The following is a 20,166-nucleotide window of genomic DNA, read 5'->3' as shown; positions in this document are numbered from 1 at the left end:
ATTACAGTAAGTTTCCCTGTAACTCTAATGATAAACTTACCCATTACAGTAAGTTCCCCTATAACTCTAATAATAAACTTACCCATTACAGTAAGTTTCCCTGTAACTCTAATGATAAACTTACCCATTACAGTAAGTTTCCCTGTAACTCTAATGATAAACTTACCCATTACAGTAAGTTTCCCTGTAACTCTAATGATAAACTTACCCATTACAGTAAGTTTCCCTGTAACTCTAATAATAAACTTACCCATTACAGTAAGTTACCCTATAACTCTAATGATAAACTTACCCATTACAGTAAGTTTCCCTGTAACTCTAATGATAAACTTACCCATTACAGTAAGTTTCCCTGTAACTCTAATAATAAACTTACCCATTACAGTAAGTTACCCAGTAACTCTAATGATAAACGTACCCATTACAGTAAGTTTCCCTGTAACTCTAATGATAAACTTACCCATTACAGTAAGTTTCCCTGTAACTCTAATAATAAACTTACCCATTACAGTAAGTTACCCAGTAACTCTAATGATAAACTTACCCATTACAGTAAGTTTCCCTGTAACTCTAATGATAAACTTATCCCATTACAATAAGTTTCCCTGTAACTCTAATGATAAACTTACCCATTACAGTAAGTTTCCCTGTAACTCTAATAATAAACTTACCCATTACAGTTAGTTTCCCTGTAACTCTAATGATAAACTTACCCATTACAGTAAGTTTCTCTGTAACTCTAATAATAAACATAACCATTACAGTAAGTTTCCCTGTAACTCTAATAAAAAACTTACCCATTACAGTAAGTTTCCCTGTAACTCTAATGATAAACTTACCCATTACAGGACGTTTCCCTGTAAATCTAATAATAAACTTACCCATTACAGTAAGTTTCCCTGTAACTCTAATGATAAACTTACCCATTACAGTAAGTTTCTCTGTAACTCTAATAATAAACATAACCATTACAGTAAGTGTCCCTGTAACTCTAATTAAAAACTTACCCATTACAATAAGTTTCCCTGTAACTCTAATGATAAACTTACCCATTACAGGACGTTTCCCTGTAACTCTATTGATAAACGTACTCATTACAGTAAGTTTCCCTGTAACTCTATTGATAAACTTACCCATTACAATAAGTTTCCCTGTAACTCTAATGATAAACTTACCCATTACAGTAAGTTTCTCTGTAACTCTAATAATAAACTTACCCATTACAGTAAGTTTCCCTGTAACTCTAATGATAAACCTACCCATTACAGTAAGTTTCCCTGTAACTCTATTGATAAACTTACCCATTACAGTAAGTTTCCCTGTAACTCTATTGATAAACTTACTCTTTACAGTAAGTTTCCCTGTAACTCTAATGATAAACGTACCCATTACAGTAAGTTTCCCTGTAACTCTAATGATAAACTTACCCATTACAGTAAGTTTCCCTGTAACTCTATTGATAAACTTACTCTTTACAGTAAGTTTCCCTGTAACTCTAATGATAAACGTACCCATTACAGTAAGTTTCCCTGTAACTCTAATGATAAACTTACCCATTACATTAAGTTTCCCTGTAACTCTAATGATAAACTTACCCATTACAGTAGGTTTCACTGTAACTCTAATGATAAACTTACCCATTACAGTAAGTTACCCAATAACTCTAATGATAAACCTACCCATTACAGTAAGTTTCCCTCTAACTCTAATGATAAACTTACCCATTACAGTAAGTTCCCCTATAACTCTAATAATAAACTTACTCCCTGTGTATACTTTTTAACAAAAGATACCAAGAGAATAAAGCATAGTATAGAGTATAGAAGCAAATTGAAAAGGTGTCCTGTAACTCTAATGATAAACTTACCCATTACAGTAAGTTTCCCTGTAACTCTAATAATAAACTTACCCATTACAGTAAGTTACCCAATAACTCTAATGATAAACTTATCCATTATAGTAAGTTTCCCTGTAACTCTAATGATAAACTTACCCACTACAATAAGTTTCCCTGTAACTCTAATGATAAACTTACCCATTACAGTAAGTTTCCCTGTAAATCTAATAATAAACTTACCCATTACAGTAAGTTTCCCTGTAACTCTAATGATAAACTTACCCATTACAGTAAGTTTCCCTGTAACTCTAATAATAAACATAACCATTACAGTAAGTTTCCCTGTAACTCTAATAGTAAACTTACCCATTACAGTACGTTTCCCTGTAACTCTAATGATAAACTTACCCATTACAGTAAGTTTCCCTGTAACTCTAATGATAAACGTACCCATTACAGTAAATTTCCCTGTAACTCTAATGATAAACTTACCCATTACAGTAAGTTTCCCTGTAACTCTAATGATAAACTTACCCATTACAGTAATTTCCCCTGTAACTCTAATGATAAACTTACCCATTACAGTAAGTTCCCCTGTAACTCTAATGATAAACTTACCCATTTCAGTGTTTCCCTGTAACTCTAATGATAAACTTACCCATTACAGTAAGTTCCCCTGTAACTCTAACGATAAACTTACCCATTACAATAAGTTTCCCTGTAACTCTAATGATAAACTTACCCATTACAGTAAGTTTCCCTGTAACTCTAATGATAAACTTACCCATTACAGTAAGTTTCCCTGTAACTCTAATGATAAACTTACCCATTACAGTAAGTTTTCCTATAACTCTAATGATAAACTTACCCATTACAGTAAGTTTCCCTGTAACTCTAATGATAAACTTACCCATTACAGTAAGTTTCCCTGTAACTCTAATGATAAACTTACCCATTACAGTAAGTTTCCTTGTAACTCTAATAATAAACTTACCCATTACAGTAAGTTTCTCTGTAACTCTAATTATAAACTTACCCATTACAGTAAGTTTCCCTGTAACTCTAATGATAAACTTACCCATTACAGTAAGTTTCCCTGTAACTCTAATGATAAACTTACCCATTACAGTAAGTTTCCCTGTAACTCTAATAATAAACTTACCCATTACAGTAAGTTTCTCTGTAACTCTAATTATAAACTTACCCATTACAGTAAGTTTCCCTGTAACTCTAATGATAAACTTACCCATTACAGTAAGTTTCCTTGTAACTCTAATAATAAACTTACCCATTGCAATAAGTTCCCCTGTAACTCTAATGATTAACGTACCCATTACAGTAAGTTTCCCTGTAACTCTAATGATAAACTTACCCATTACAGTAAGTTTCCCTATAACTCTAATGATAAACTTACCCATTTCAGTAAGTTTCCCTGTAACTCTAATGATAAACTTACCAATTACAGTAAGTTTCCTTGTAACTCTAATAATAAACTTACCCATTACAGTAAGATTCCCTGTAACTCTAATGATAAACTTACCCATTACAGTAAGTTTCCCTTGTAACTCTAATAATAAACTTACCCATTACAGTAAGTTTCCCTGTAACTCTAATGATAAACTTCCCATTACAGTAAGTTTCCTTGTAACTCTAATAATAAACTTACCCATTACAGTAAGTTTCCCTGTAACTCTAATAATAAACTTACCCATTACAATAAGTTTCCCTGTAATTCTAATGATAAACTTACCCATTACAGTAAGTTTCCCTGTAACTTTAATGATAAACTTACCCAATACAGTAGGTTTCACTGTAACTCTAATGATAAACTTACCCATTACAGTAAGATCCCTGTAACTCTAATGATAAACCTACCCATTACAGTAAGTTTCCCTCTAACTCTAATGATAAACTTACCCATTACAGTAAGTTCCCCTATAACTCTAATAATAAACTTACCCATTACAGTAAGTTACCCAATAACTGTAATGATAAACCTACTCATTACAGTACGTTTTCCTCTAACTCTAATGATAAACTTACCCATTACAGTAAGTTTCCCTGTAACTCTAATAATAAACTTACCCATTACAGTAAGTTACCCAATAACTCTAATGATAAACTTATCCATTATAGTAAGTTTCCCTGTAACTCTAATGATAAACTTACCCACTACAATAAGTTTCCCTGTAACTCTAATGATAAACTTACCCAATACAGTAAGTTTCCCTGTAAATCTAATAATAAACTTACCCATTACAGTAAGTTTCCCTGTAACTCTAATGATAAACTTACCCATTACAGTAAGTTTCCCTGTAACTCTAATAGTAAACTTACCCATTACAGTAAGTTTCCCTGTAACTCTAATGATAAACTTACCCATTACAGTAAGTTTCCCTGTAACTCTAATGATAAACTTACCCATTACAGTAAGTTTCCCTGTAACTCTAATGATAAACTTACCCATTACAGTAAGTTTCCCTGTAACTCTAATGATAAACTTACCCATTACAGTAAGTTCCCCTGTAACTCTAATAATAAACTTACCCATTACAGTAAGTTCCCCTGTAACTCTAATGATAAACTTACCCATTACAGTAAGTTCCCTGTAACTCTAATGATAAACTTACCCATTACAGTAAGTTCCCCTGTAACTCTAATGATAAACTTACCCATTACAATAAGTTTCCCTGTAACTCTAATGATAAACTTACCCATTACAGTAAGTTTCCCTGTAACTCTAATGATAAACTTACCCATTACAGTAAGTTTCCCTGTAACTCTAATGATAAACTTACCCATTACAGTAAGTTTCCCTGTAACTCTAATGATAAACTTACCCATTACAGTAAGTTTCCCTGTAACTCTAATGATAAACTTACCCATTACAATAAGTTTCCCTGTAACTCTAATGATAAACTTACCCATTACAGTAAGTTTCCCTGTAACTCTAATAATAAACTTACCCATTACAGTAAGTTTCTCTGTAACTCTAATGATAAACTTACCCATTACAGTAAGTTTCCCTGTAACTCTAATGATAAACTTACCCATTACAGTAAGTTTCCCTGTAACTCTAATGATAAACTTACCCATTACAGTAAGTTTCCCTGTAACTCTAATGATAAACTTACCCATTACAGTAAGTTTCCCTGTAACTCTAATGATAAACTTACCCATTACAGTAAGTTTCCCTGTAACTCTAATGATAAACTTACCCATTACAGTAAGTTTCCCTGTAACTCTAATGATAAACTTACCCATTACAGTAAGTTTCCCTGTAACTCTAATAATAAACTTACCCATTACAGTAAGTTTCCCCTGTAACTCTAATGATAAACTTACCCATTACAGTAAGTTTCCCTGTAACTCTAATGATAAACTTACCCATTACAGTAAGTTCCCCTGTAACTCTAACGATAAACTTACCCATTACAATAAGTTTCCCTGTAACTCTAATGATAAACTTACCCATTACAGTAAGTTTCCCTGTAACTCTAATGATAAACTTACCCATTACAGTAAGTTTCCCTGTAACTCTAATGATAAACTTACCCATTACAGTAAGTTTTCCTATAACTCTAATGATAAACTTACCCATTACAGTAAGTTTCCCTGTAACTCTAATGATAAACTTACCCATTACAATAAGTTTCCCTGTAACTCTAATGATAAACTTACCCATTACAGTAAGTTTCCCTTATAACTCTAATAATAAACTTACCCATTACAGTAAGTTTCTCTGTAACTCTAATTATAAACTTACCCATTACAGTAAGTTTCCCTGTAACTCTAATGATAAACTTACCCATTACAGTAAGTTTCCCTGTAACTCTAATGATAAACTTACCCATTACAGTAAGTTTCCCTGTAACTCTAATAATAAACTTACCCATTACAGTAAGTTTCTCTGTAACTCTAATTATAAACTTACCCATTACAGTAAGTTTCCCTGTAACTCTAATGATAAACTTACCCATTACAGTAAGTTTCCCTGTAACTCTAATGATAAACTTACCCATTACAGTAAGTTTCCCTGTAACTCTAATAATAAAATTACCCATTACAGTAAGTTTCCCTGTAACTCTAATAATAAACTTACTCATTACAGTAAGTTTCCTTGTAACTCTAATGATAAACTTACCCATTACAGTAAGTTCCCCTGTAACTCTAATGATAAACTTACCCATTACAGTAAGTTTCCTATAACTCTAATAATAAACTTACCGATTACAGTAACTGTCCCTGTAACTCTAATGATAAACTTACCCATTACAGTAAGTTTCCCTGTAACTCTAATAATAAACTTACCCATTACAGTAAGTTTCCCTGTAACTCTAATGATAAACTTACCCATTACAGTAAGTTTCCCTGTAACTCTAATAATAAACTTAAACATTACAGTAAGTCACCCAATAACTCTAATGATAAACGTATCCATTACAGTAAGTTTCCCTGTAACTCTAATGATAAACTTACCCATTACAGTAAGTTTCCCTGTAACTCTAATAATAAACTTACCCATTACAGTAAGTTACCCAATAACTCTAATGATAAACGTATCCATTACAGTAAGTTTCCCTGTAACTCTAATGATAAACTTACCCATTACAGTAAGTTTCCCTGTAACTCTAATAATAAACTTACCCATTACAGTAAGTTACCCAATAACTCTAATGATAAACGTATCCATTTCAGTAAGTTTCCCTGTAACTCTAATGATAAACTTACCAATTACAGTAAGTTTCCTTGTAACTCTAATAATAAACTTACCCATTACAGTAAGATTCCCTGTAACTCTAATGATAAACTTACCCATTACAGTAAGTTTCCTTGTAACTCTAATAATAAACTTACCCATTACAGTAAGTTTCCCTGTAACTCTAATGATAAACTTCCCATTACAGTAATTTCCCCTGTAACTCTAATAATAAACTTACCCATTACAGTAAGTTTCCCTGTAACTCTAATAATAAACTTACCCATTACAATAAGTTTCCCTGTAACTCTAATGATAAACTTACCCATTACAGTAAGTTTCCCTGTAACTCTAATGATAAACTTACCCAATACAGTAGGTTTCACTGTAACTCTAATGATAAACTTACCCATTACAGTAAGATCCCTGTAACTCTAATGATAAACCTACCCATTACAGTAAGTTTCCCTCTAACTCTAATGATAAACTTACCCATTACAGTAAGTTCCCCTATAACTCTAATAATAAACTTACCCATTACAGTAAGTTACCCATTAACTCTAATGATAAACCTACTCATTACAGTACGTTTTCCTCTAACTCTAATGATAAACTTACCCATTACAGTAAGTTTCCCTGTAACTCTAATAATAAACTTACCCATTACAGTAAGTTACCCAATAACTCTAATGATAAACTTATCCATTATAGTAAGTTTCCCTGTAACTCTAATGATAAACTTACCCACTACAATAAGTTTCCCTGTAACTCTAATGATAAACTTACCCAATACAGTAAGTTTCCCTGTAAATCTAATAATAAACTTACCCATTACAGTAAGTTTCCCTGTAACTCTAATGATAAACTTACCCATTACAGTAAGTTTCCCTGTAACTCTAATAATAAACATAACCATTACAGTAAGTTTCCCTGTAACTCTAATAGTAAACTTACCCATTACAGTAAGTTTCCCTGTAACTCTAATGATAAACTTACCCATTACAGTAAGTTTCCCTGTAACTCTAATGATAAACTTACCCATTACAGTAAGTTTCCCTGTAACTCTAATGATAAACTTACCCATTACAGTAAGTTTCCCTGTAACTCTAATGATAAACTTACCCATTACAGTAAGTTCCCTGTAGCTCTAATAATAAACTTACCCATTACAGTAAGTTCCCTGTAACTCTAATGATAAACTTACCCATTACAGTAAGTTTCCCTGTAACTCTAATGATAAACTTACCCATTACAGTAAGTTCCCTGTAACTCTAATGATAAACTTACCCATTACAATAAGTTTCCCTGTAACTCTAATGATAAACTTACCCATTACAGTAAGTTTCCCTGTAACTCTAATGATAAACTTACCCATTACAGTAAGTTTCCCTGTAACTCTAATGATAAACTTACCCATTACAGTAAGTTTCTCTATAACTCTAATGATAAACTTACCCATTACAGTAAGTTTCCCTGTAACTCTAATGATAAACTTACCCATTACAATAAGTTTCCCTGTAACTCTAATGATAAACTTACCCATTACAGTAAGTTTCCTTGTAACTCTAATAATAAACTTACCCATTACAGTAAGTTTCCCTGTAACTCTAATTATAAACTTACCCATTACAGTAAGTTTCCCTGTAACTCTAATGATAAACTTACCCATTACAGTAAGTTTCCCTGTAACTCTAATGATAAACTTACCCATTACAGTAAGTTTCCTTGTAACTCTAATAATAAACTTACCCATTACAGTAAGTTTCTCTGTAACTCTAATTATAAACTTACCCATTACAGTAAGTTTCCCTGTAACTCTAATGATAAACTTACCCATTACAGTAAGTTTCCCTGTAACTCTAATGATAAACTTACCCATTACAGTAAGTTTCCCTGTAACTCTAATAATAAACTTACCCATTACAGTAAGTTTCCCTGTAACTCTAATAATAAACTTACTCATTACAGTAAGTTTCCTTGTAACTCTAATGATAAACCTACCCATTACAGTAAGTTTCCTTCTAACTCTAATGATAAACATACCCATTACAGTAAGTTCCCCTATAACTCTAATAATAAACTTACTCATTACAGTAAGTTTTCCTGTAACTCTAATGATAAACTTACCCATTACAGTAAGTTTCCCTGTAACTCTAATAATAAACTAACCCATTACAGTAAGTTTCCTTGTAACTCTAATGATAAACTTACCCATTACAGTAAGTTTCCCTGTAACTCTAATGATAAACTTACCCATTACAGTAAGTTCACCCAGTAACTCTAATGATAAACGTATCCATTACAGTAAGTTTCCCTGTAACTCTAATGATAAACTTACCCATTACAGTAAGTTTCCCTGTAACTCTAATAATAAACTTACCCATTACAGTAAGTTTCCCAGTAACTCTAATGATAAACGTATCCCATTACAGTAAGTTTCCCTGTAACTCTAATGATAAACTTACCCATTACAGTAAGTTTCCCTGTAACTCTAATAATAAACTTACCCATTACAGTAAGTTACCCTATAACTCTAATGATAAACGTATCCATTTCAGTAAGTTTCCCTGTAACTCTAATGATAAACTTACCAATTACAGTAAGTTTCCTTGTAACTCTAATAATAAACTTACCCATTACAGTAAGATTCCCTGTAACTCTAATGATAAACTTACCCATTACAGTAAGTTTCCTTGTAACTCTAATAATAAACTTACCCATTACAGTAAGTTTCCCTGTAACTCTAATGATAAACTTCCCATTACAGTAAGTTTCCTTGTAACTCTAATAATAAACTTACCCATTACAGTAAGTTTCCCTGTAACTCTAATAATAAACTTACCCATTACAATAAGTTTCCCTGTAATTCTAATGATAAACTTACCCATTACAGTAAGTTTCCCTGTAACTTTAATGATAAACTTACCCAATACAGTAGGTTTCACTGTAACTCTAATGATAAACTTACCCATTACAGTAAGATCCCTGTAACTCTAATGATAAACCTACCCATTACAGTAAGTTTCCCTCTAACTCTAATGATAAACTTACCCATTACAGTAAGTTCCCCTATAACTCTAATAATAAACTTACCCATTACAGTAAGTTACCCAATAACTGTAATGATAAACCTACTCATTACAGTACGTTTTCCTCTAACTCTAATGATAAACTTACCCATTACAGTAAGTTTCCCTGTAACTCTAATAATAAACTTACCCATTACAGTAAGTTACCCAATAACTCTAATGATAAACTTATCCATTATAGTAAGTTTCCCTGTAACTCTAATGATAAACTTACCCACTACAATAAGTTTCCCTGTAACTCTAATGATAAACTTACCCAATACAGTAAGTTTCCCTGTAAATCTAATAATAAACTTACCCATTACAGTAAGTTTCCCTGTAACTCTAATGATAAACTTACCCATTACAGTAAGTTTCCCTGTAACTCTAATAATAAACATAACCATTACAGTAAGTTTCCCTGTAACTCTAATAGTAAACTTACCCATTACAGTAAGTTTCCCTGTAACTCTAATGATAAACTTACCCATTACAGTAAGTTTCCCTGTAACTCTAATGATAAACGTACCCATTACAGTAAATTTCCCTGTAACTCTAATGATAAACTTACCCATTACAGTAAGTTTCCCTGTAACTCTAATGATAAACTTACCCATTACAGTAATTTCCCCTGTAACTCTAATAATAAACTTACCAATTACAGTAAGTTCCCCTGTAACTCTAATGATAAACTTACCCATTTCAGTGTTTCCCTGTAACTCTAATGATAAACTTACCCATTACAGTAAGTTCCCCTGTAACTCTAACGATAAACTTACCCATTACAATAAGTTTCCCTGTAACTCTAATGATAAACTTACCCATTACAGTAAGTTTCCCTGTAACTCTAATGATAAACTTACCCATTACAGTAAGTTTCCCTGTAACTCTAATGATAAACTTACCCATTACAGTAAGTTTTCCTATAACTCTAATGATAAACTTACCCATTACAGTAAGTTTCCCTGTAACTCTAATGATAAACTTACCCATTACAATAAGTTTCCCTGTAACTCTAATGATAAACTTACCCATTACAGTAAGTTTCCTTGTAACTCTAATAATAAACTTACCCATTACAGTAAGTTTCTCTGTAACTCTAATTATAAACTTACCCATTACAGTAAGTTTCCCTGTAACTCTAATGATAAACTTACCCATTACAGTAAGTTTCCCTGTAACTCTAATGATAAACTTACCCATTACAGTAAGTTTCCTTGTAACTCTAATAATAAACTTACCCATTACAGTAAGTTTCTCTGTAACTCTAATTATAAACTTACCCATTACAGTAAGTTTCCCTGTAACTCTAATGATAAACTTACCCATTACAGTAAGTTTCCCTGTAACTCTAATGATAAACTTACCCATTACAGTAAGTTTCCCTGTAACTCTAATAATAAAATTACCCATTACAGTAAGTTTCCCTGTAACTCTAATAATAAACTTACTCATTACAGTAAGTTTCCTTGTAACTCTAATGATAAACCTACCCATTACAGTAAGTTTCCTTCTAACTCTAATGATAAACATACCCATTACAGTAAGTTCCCCTATAACTCTAATAATAAACTTACTCATTACAGTAAGTTTTCCTGTAACTCTAATGATAAACTTACCCATTACAGTAAGTTTCCCTGTAACTCTAATAATAAACTAACCCATTACAGTAAGTTTCCTTGTAACTCTAATGATAAACTTACCCATTACAGTAAGTTTCCCTGTAACTCTAATAATAAACTTAAACATTACAGTAAGTCACCCAATAACTCTAATGATAAACGTATCCATTACAGTAAGTTTCCCTGTAACTCTAATGATAAACTTACCCATTACAGTAAGTTTCCCTGTAACTCTAATAATAAACTTACCCATTACAGTAAGTTACCCAATAACTCTAATGATAAACGTATCCATTACAGTAAGTTTCCCTGTAACTCTAATGATAAACTTACCCATTACAGTAAGTTTCCCTGTAACTCTAATAATAAACTTACCCATTACAGTAAGTTACCCAATAACTCTAATGATAAACGTATCCATTACAGTAAGTTTCCCTGTAACTCTAATGATAAACTTACCCATTACAGTAAGTTTCCCTGTAACTCTAATAATAAACTTACCCATTACAGTAAGTTTCCCTGTAACTCTAATGATAAACTTACCCATTACAGTAAGTTTCTCTGTAACTCTAATAATAAACATAACCATTACAGTAAGTTTCCCTGTAACTCTAATTAAAAACTTACCCATTACAGTAAGTTTCCCTGTAACTCTAATGATAAACTTACCCATTACAGTAAGTTTCCCTGTAACTCTAATGATAAACTTATTCATTACAGTAAGTTTCCCTGTAACTCTAATGATAAACTTACCCATTACAGTAAGTTTCCCTGTAACTCTAATGATAAACTTACCCATTACAGTAAGTTTCTCTGTAACTCTAATAATAAACTTACCCATTACAGTAAGTTTCCCTGTAACTCTAATGATAAACTTACCCATTACAGTAAGTTTCCCTGTAACTCTATTGATAAACTTACCCATTACAGTAAGTTTCCCTGTAACTCTATTGATAAACTTACTCTTTACAGTAAGTTTCCCTGTAACTCTAATGATAAACGTACCCATTACAGTACGTTTCCCTGTAACTCTATTGATAAACTTACCCATTACAGTAAGTTTCCCTGTAACTCTATTGATAAACTTACTCTTTACAGTAAGTTTCCCTGTAACTCTAATGATAAACGTACCCATTACAGTAAGTTTCCCTGTAACTCTAATGATAAACTTACCCATTACATTAAGTTTCCCTGTAACTTTAATGATAAACTTACCCAATACAGTAGGTTTCACTGTAACTCTAATGATAAACTTACCCATTACAGTAAGATCCCTGTAACTCTAATGATAAACCTACCCATTACAGTAAGTTTCCCTCTAACTCTAATGATAAACTTACCCATTACAGTAAGTTCCCCTATAACTCTAATAATAAACTTACTCCCTGTGTATACTTTTTAACAAAAGATACCAAGAGAATAAAGCATAGTATAGAGTATAGAAGCAAATTGAAAAGGTGTCCTGTAACTCTAATGATAAACTTACCCATTACAGTAAGTTTCCCTGTAACTCTAATAATAAACTTACCCATTACAGTAAGTTACCCAATAACTCTAATGATAAACTTATCCATTATAGTAAGTTTCCCTGTAACTCTAATGATAAACTTACCCACTACAATAAGTTTCCCTGTAACTCTAATGATAAACTTACCCATTACAGTAAGTTTCCCTGTAAATCTAATAATAAACTTACCCATTACAGTAAGTTTCCCTGTAACTCTAATGATAAACTTACCCATTACAGTAAGTTTCCCTGTAACTCTAATAATAAACATAACCATTACAGTAAGTTTCCCTGTAACTCTAATAGTAAACTTACCCATTACAGTACGTTTCCCTGTAACTCTAATGATAAACTTACCCATTACAGTAAGTTTCCCTGTAACTCTAATGATAAACGTACCCATTACAGTAAATTTCCCTGTAACTCTAATGATAAACTTACCCATTACAGTAAGTTTCCCTGTAACTCTAATGATAAACTTACCCATTACAGTAAGTTTCCCTGTAACTCTAATAATAAAATTACCCATTACAGTAAGTTTCCCTGTAACTCTAATAATAAACTTACTCATTACAGTAAGTTTCCTTGTAACTCTAATGATAAACCTACCCATTACAGTAAGGTTCCTTCTAACTCTAATGATAAACATACCCATTACAGTAAGTTCCCCTATAACTCTAATAATAAACTTACTCATTACAGTAAGTTTTCCTGTAACTCTAATGATAAACTTACCCATTACAGTAAGTTTCCCTGTAACTCTAATAATAAACTAACCCATTACAGTAAGTTTCCTTGTAACTCTAATGATAAACTTACCCATTACAGTAAGTTTCACTGTAACTCTAATAATAAACTTAAACATTACAGTAAGTCACCCAATAACTCTAATGATAAACGTATCCATTACAGTAAGTTTCCCTGTAACTCTAATGATAAACTTACCCATTACAGTAAGTTTCCCTGTAACTCTAATAATAAACTTACCCATTACAGTAAGTTACCCAATAACTCTAATGATAAACGTATCCATTACAGTAAGTTTCCCTGTAACTCTAATGATAAACTTACCCATTACAGTAAGTTTCCCTGTAAATCTAATAATAAACTTACCCATTACAGTAAGTTTCCCTGTAACTCTAATGATAAACTTACCCATTACAGTAAGTTTCTCTGTAACTCTAATAATAAACATAACCATTACAGTAAGTTTCCCTGTAACTCTAATTAAAAACTTACCCATTACAGTAAGTTTCCCTGTAACTCTAATGATAAACTTACCCATTACAGGACGTTTCCCTGTAACTCTATTGATAAACGTACTCATTACAGTAAGTTTCCCTGTAACTCTATTGATAAACTTACTCTTTACAGTAAGTTTCCCTGTAACTCTAATGATAAACTTACCCATTACAGTAAGTTTCTCTGTAACTCTAATAATAAACTTACCCATTACAGTAAGTTTCCCTGTAACTCTAATGATAAACCTACCCATTACAGTACGTTTCCCTGTAACTCTATTGATAAACTTACCCATTACAGTAAGTTTCCCTGTAACTCTATTGATAAACTTACTCTTTACAGTAAGTTTCCCTGTAACTCTAATGATAAACGTACCCATTACAGTAAGTTTCCCTGTAACTCTAATGATAAACCTACCCATTACAGTAAGTTTCCTTCTAACTCTAATGATAAACATACCCATTACAGTAAGTTCCCCTATAACTCTAATAATAAACTTACTCATTACAGTAAGTTTTCCTGTAACTCTAATGATAAACTTACCCATTACAGTAAGTTTCCCTGTAACTCTAATAATAAACTAACCCATTACAGTAAGTTTCCTTGTAACTCTAATGATAAACTTACCCATTACAGTAAGTTTCCCTGTAACTCTAATAATAAACTTAAACATTACAGTAAGTCACCCAATAACTCTAATGATAAACGTATCCATTACAGTAAGTTTCCCTGTAACTCTAATGATAAACTTACCCATTACAGTAAGTTTCCCTGTAACTCTAATAATAAACTTACCCATTACAGTAAGTTACCCAATAACTCTAATGATAAACGTATCCATTACAGTAAGTTTCCCTGTAACTCTAATGATAAACTTACCCATTACAGTAAGTTTCCCTGTAACTCTAATAATAAACTTACCCATTACAGTAAGTTACCCAATAACTCTAATGATAAACTTATCCATTATAGTAAGTTTCCCTGTAACTCTAATGATAAACTTATCCATTACAATACGTTTCCCTGTAACTCTAATGATAAACTTACCCATTACAGTAAGTTTCCCTGTAAATCTAATAATAAACTTACCCATTACAGTTAGTTTCCCTGTAACTCTAATGATAAACTTACCCATTACAGTAAGTTTCTCTGTAACTCTAATAATAAACATAACCATTACAGTAAGTTTCCCTGTAACTCTAATAAAAAACTTACCCATTACAGTAAGTTTCCCTGTAACTCTAATGATAAACTTACCCATTACAGGACGTTTCCCTGTAAATCTAATAATAAACTTACCCATTACAGTAAGTTTCCCTGTAACTCTAATGATAAACTTACCCATTACAGTAAGTTTCTCTGTAACTCTAATAATAAACATAACCATTACAGTAAGTGTCCCTGTAACTCTAATTAAAAACTTACCCATTACAGTAAGTTTCCCTGTAACTCTAATGATAAACTTACCCATTACAGGACGTTTCCCTGTAACTCTATTGATAAACGTACTCATTACAGTAAGTTTCCCTGTAACTCTATTGATAAACTTACCCATTACAATAAGTTTCCCTGTAACTCTAATGATAAACTTACCCATTACAGTAAGTTTCTCTGTAACTCTAATAATAAACTTACCCATTACAGTAAGTTTCCCTGTAACTCTAATGATAAACCTACCCATTACAGTACGTTTCCCTGTAACTCTATTGATAAACTTACCCATTACAGTAAGTTTCCCTGTAACTCTATTGATAAACTTACTCTTTACAGTAAGTTTCCCTGTAACTCTAATGATAAACGTACCCATTACAGTACGTTTCCCTGTAACTCTATTGATAAACTTACCCATTACAGTAAGTTTCCCTGTAACTCTATTGATAAACTTACTCTTTACAGTAAGTTTCCCTGTAACTCTAATGATAAACGTACCCATTACAGTAAGTTTCCCTGTAACTCTAATGATAAACTTACCCATTACATTAAGTTTCCCTGTAACTTTAATGATAAACTTACCCAATACAGTAGGTTTCACTGTAACTCTAATGATAAACTTACCCATTACAGTAAGATCCCTGTAACTCTAATGATAAACCTACCCATTACAGTAAGTTTCCCTCTAACTCTAATGATAAACTTACCCATTACAGTAAGTTCCCCTATAACTCTAATAATAAACTTACTCCCTGTGTATACTTTTTAACAAAAGATACCAAGAGAATAAAGCATAGTATAGAGTATAGAAGCAAATTGAAAAGGTGTCCTGTAACTCTAATGATAAACTTACCCATTACAGTAAGTTTCCCTGTAACTCTAATAATAAACTTACCCATTACAGTAAGTTACCCAATAACTCTAATGATAAACTTATCCATTATAGTAAGTTTCCCTGTAACTCTAATGATAAACTTACCCACTACAATAAGTTTCCCTGTAACTCTAATGATAAACTTACCCATTACAGTAAGTTTCCCTGTAACTCTAATAATAAACTTACCCATTACAGTAAGTTTCCCTGTAACTCTAATGATAAACTTACCCATTACAGTAAGTTTCCCTGTAACTCTAATAATAAACATAACCATTACAGTAAGTTTCCCTGTAACTCTAATAGTAAACTTACCCATTACAGTACGTTTCCCTGTAACTCTAATGATAAACTTACCCATTACAGTAAGTTTTCCTGTAACTCTAATGATAAACTTACCCATTACAGTAAGTTTCCCTGTAACTCTAATGATAAACTTACCCATTACAGTAAGTTTCCCTGTAACTCTAATGATAAACTTACCCATTACAGTAATTTTCCCTGTAACTCTAATGATAAACTTACCCATTACAGTAAGTTCCCCTGTAACTCTAATGATAAACTTACCCATTTCAGTGTTTCCCTGTAACTCTAATGATAAACTTACCCATTACAGTAAGTTCCCCTGTAACTCTAACGATAAACTTACCCATTACAATAAGTTTCCCTGTAACTCTAATGATAAACTTACCCATTACAGTAAGTTTCCCTGTAACTCTAATGATAAACTTACCCATTACAGTAAGTTTCCCTGTAACTCTAATGATAAACTTACCCATTACAGTAAGTTTCTCTATAACTCTAATGATAAACTTACCCATTACAGTAAGTTTCCCTGTAACTCTAATGATAAACTTACCCATTACAGTAAGTTTCCCTGTAACTCTAATGATAAACTTACCCATTACAGTAAGTTTCCTTGTAACTCTAATAATAAACTTACCGATTACAGTAACTGTCCCTGTAACTCTAATGATAAACTTACCCATTACAGTAAGTTTCCCTGTAACTCTAATGATAAACTTACCCATTACAGTAAGTTTCCCTGTAACTCTAATGATAAACTTACCCATTACAGTAAGTTTCCCTGTAACTCTAATAATAAACTTACCCATTACAGTAAGTTTCTCTGTAACTCTAATTATAAACTTACCCATTACAGTAAGTTTCCCTGTAACTCTAATGATAAACTTACCCATTACAGTAAGTTTCCTTGTAACTCTAATAATAAACTTACCCATTGCAATAAGTTCCCCTGTAACTCTAATGATTAACGTACCCATTACAGTAAGTTTCCCTGTAACTCTAATGATAAACTTACCCATTACAGTAAGTTTCCCTATAACTCTAATGATAAACTTACCCATTTCAGTAAGTTTCCCTGTAACTCTAATGATAAACTTACCAATTACAGTAAGTTTCCTTGTAACTCTAATAATAAACTTACCCATTACAGTAAGATTCCCTGTAACTCTAATGATAAACTTACCCATTACAGTAAGTTTCCTTGTAACTCTAATAATAAACTTACCCATTACAGTAAGTTTCCCTGTAACTCTAATGATAAACTTCCCATTACAGTAAGTTTCCTTGTAACTCTAATAATAAACTTACCCATTACAGTAAGTTTCCCTGTAACTCTAATAATAAACTTACCCATTACAATAAGTTTCCCTGTAATTCTAATGATAAACTTACCCATTACAGTAAGTTTCCCTGTAACTTTAATGATAAACTTACCCAATACAGTAGGTTTCACTGTAACTCTAATGATAAACTTACCCATTACAGTAAGTTCCCTGTAACTCTAATGATAAACCTACCCATTACAGTAAGTTTCCCTCTAACTCTAATGATAAACTTACCCATTACAGTAAGTTCCCCTATAACTCTAATAATAAACTTACCCATTACAGTAAGTTACCCAATAACTCTAATGATAAACCTACTCATTACAGTACGTTTTCCTCTAACTCTAATGATAAACTTACCCATTACAGTAAGTTTCCCTGTAAATCTAATAATAAACTTACCCATTACAGTAAGTTTCCCTGTAACTCTAATGATAAACTTACCCATTACAGTAAGTTTCTCTGTAACTCTAATAATAAACATAACCATTACAGTAAGTTTCCCTGTAACTCTAATTAAAAACTTACCCATTACAGTAAGTTTCCCTGTAACTCTAATGATAAACTTACCCATTACAGGACGTTTCCCTGTAACTCTATTGATAAACGTACTCATTACAGTAAGTTTCCCTGTAACTCTATTGATAAACTTACTCTTTACAGTAAGTTTCCCTGTAACTCTAATGATAAACTTACCCATTACAGTAAGTTTCTCTGTAACTCTAATAATAAACTTACCCATTACAGTAAGTTTCCCTGTAACTCTAATGATAAACCTACCCATTACAGTACATTTCCCTGTAACTCTATTGATAAACTTACCCATTACAGTAAGTTTCCCTGTAACTCTATTGATAAACTTACTCTTTACAGTAAGTTTCCCTGTAACTCTAATGATAAACGTACCCATTACAGTACGTTTCCCTGTAACTCTATTGATAAACTTACCCATTACAGTAAGTTTCCCTGTAACTCTATTGATAAACTTACTCTTTACAGTAAGTTTCCCTGTAACTCTAATGATAAACGTACCCATTACAGTAAGTTTCCCTGTAACTCTAATGATAAACTTACCCATTACATTAAGTTTCCCTGTAACTTTAATGATAAACTTACCCAATACAGTAGGTTTCACTGTAACTCTAATGATAAACTTACCCATTACAGTAAGATCCCTGTAACTCTAATGATAAACCTACCCATTACAGTAAGTTTCCCTCTAACTCTAATGATAAACTTACCCATTACAGTAAGTTCCCCTATAACTCTAATAATAAACTTACTCCCTGTGTATACTTTTTAACAAAAGATACCAAGAGAATAAAGCATAGTATAGAGTATAGAAGCAAATTGAAAAGGTGTCCTGTAACTCTAATGATAAACTTACCCATTACAGTAAGTTTCCCTGTAACTCTAATAATAAACTTACCCATTACAGTAAGTTACCCAATAACTCTAATGATAAACTTATCCATTATAGTAAGTTTCCCTGTAACTCTAATGATAAACTTACCCACTACAATAAGTTTCCCTGTAACTCTAATGATAAACTTACCCATTACAGTAAGTTTCCCTGTAAATCTAATAATAAACTTACCCATTACAGTAAGTTTCCCTGTAACTCTAATGATAAACTTACCCATTACAGTAAGTTTCCCTGTAACTCTAATAATAAACATAACCATTACAGTAAGTTTCCCTGTAACTCTAATAGTAAACTTACCCATTACAGTAAGTTTCCCTGTAACTCTAATGATAAACTTACCCATTACAGTAAGTTTCCCTGTAACTCTAATGATAAACGTACCCATTACAGTAAATTTCCCTGTAACTCTAATGATAAACTTACCCATTACAGTAAGTTTCCCTGTAACTCTAATGATAAACTTACCCATTACAGTAAGTTTCCCTGTAACTCTAATAATAAACTTACCCATTACAGTAAGTTTCCCTGTAACTCTAATAATAAACTTACTCATTACAGTAAGTTTCCTTGTAACTCTAATGATAAACCTACCCATTACAGTAAGGTTCCTTCTAACTCTAATGATAAACATACCCATTACAGTAAGTTCCCCTATAACTCTAATAATAAACTTACTCATTACAGTAAGTTTTCCTGTAACTCTAATGATAAACTTACCCATTACAGTAAGTTTCCCTGTAACTCTAATAATAAACTTACCCATTACAGTAAGTTTCCTTGTAACTCTAATGATAAACTTACCCATTACAGTAAGTTTCACTGTAACTCA

The 20,166-nt window shown here is 32.0% G+C and overlaps 1 protein-coding gene across 2 annotated transcripts in view; it reads right to left on the bottom strand.

Moving 5' to 3' along the window:
* Positions 1–13,354, bottom strand: part of LOC128642298 (uncharacterized) — a 131,015-nt gene extending 117,661 nt beyond the window's left edge. The window contains exon 1 of one of the 2 annotated variants that reach the window (XM_053695017.1): positions 13,343–13,354. In XM_053695017.1, the coding sequence (XP_053550992.1) occupies positions 13,343–13,346 (4 nt within the window). In that variant the 5' untranslated portion in view covers positions 13,347–13,354. Of the gene's footprint in view, positions 1–3,335; positions 3,351–13,342 lie in introns of those variants that run through there. The other variant, XM_053695015.1, reaches the window with a different exon arrangement.
* Positions 13,355–20,166: the final 6,812 nt, after the last annotated feature.

Source organism: Bombina bombina, chromosome 11 (genome assembly GCF_027579735.1).
Source record: "Bombina bombina isolate aBomBom1 chromosome 11, aBomBom1.pri, whole genome shotgun sequence".
Taxonomy (NCBI): domain Eukaryota; kingdom Metazoa; phylum Chordata; class Amphibia; order Anura; family Bombinatoridae; genus Bombina; species Bombina bombina.
The sequence above is the reverse complement of the archived record's forward strand: the minus strand, read 5'-3'. Positions and strand labels throughout refer to the sequence as shown.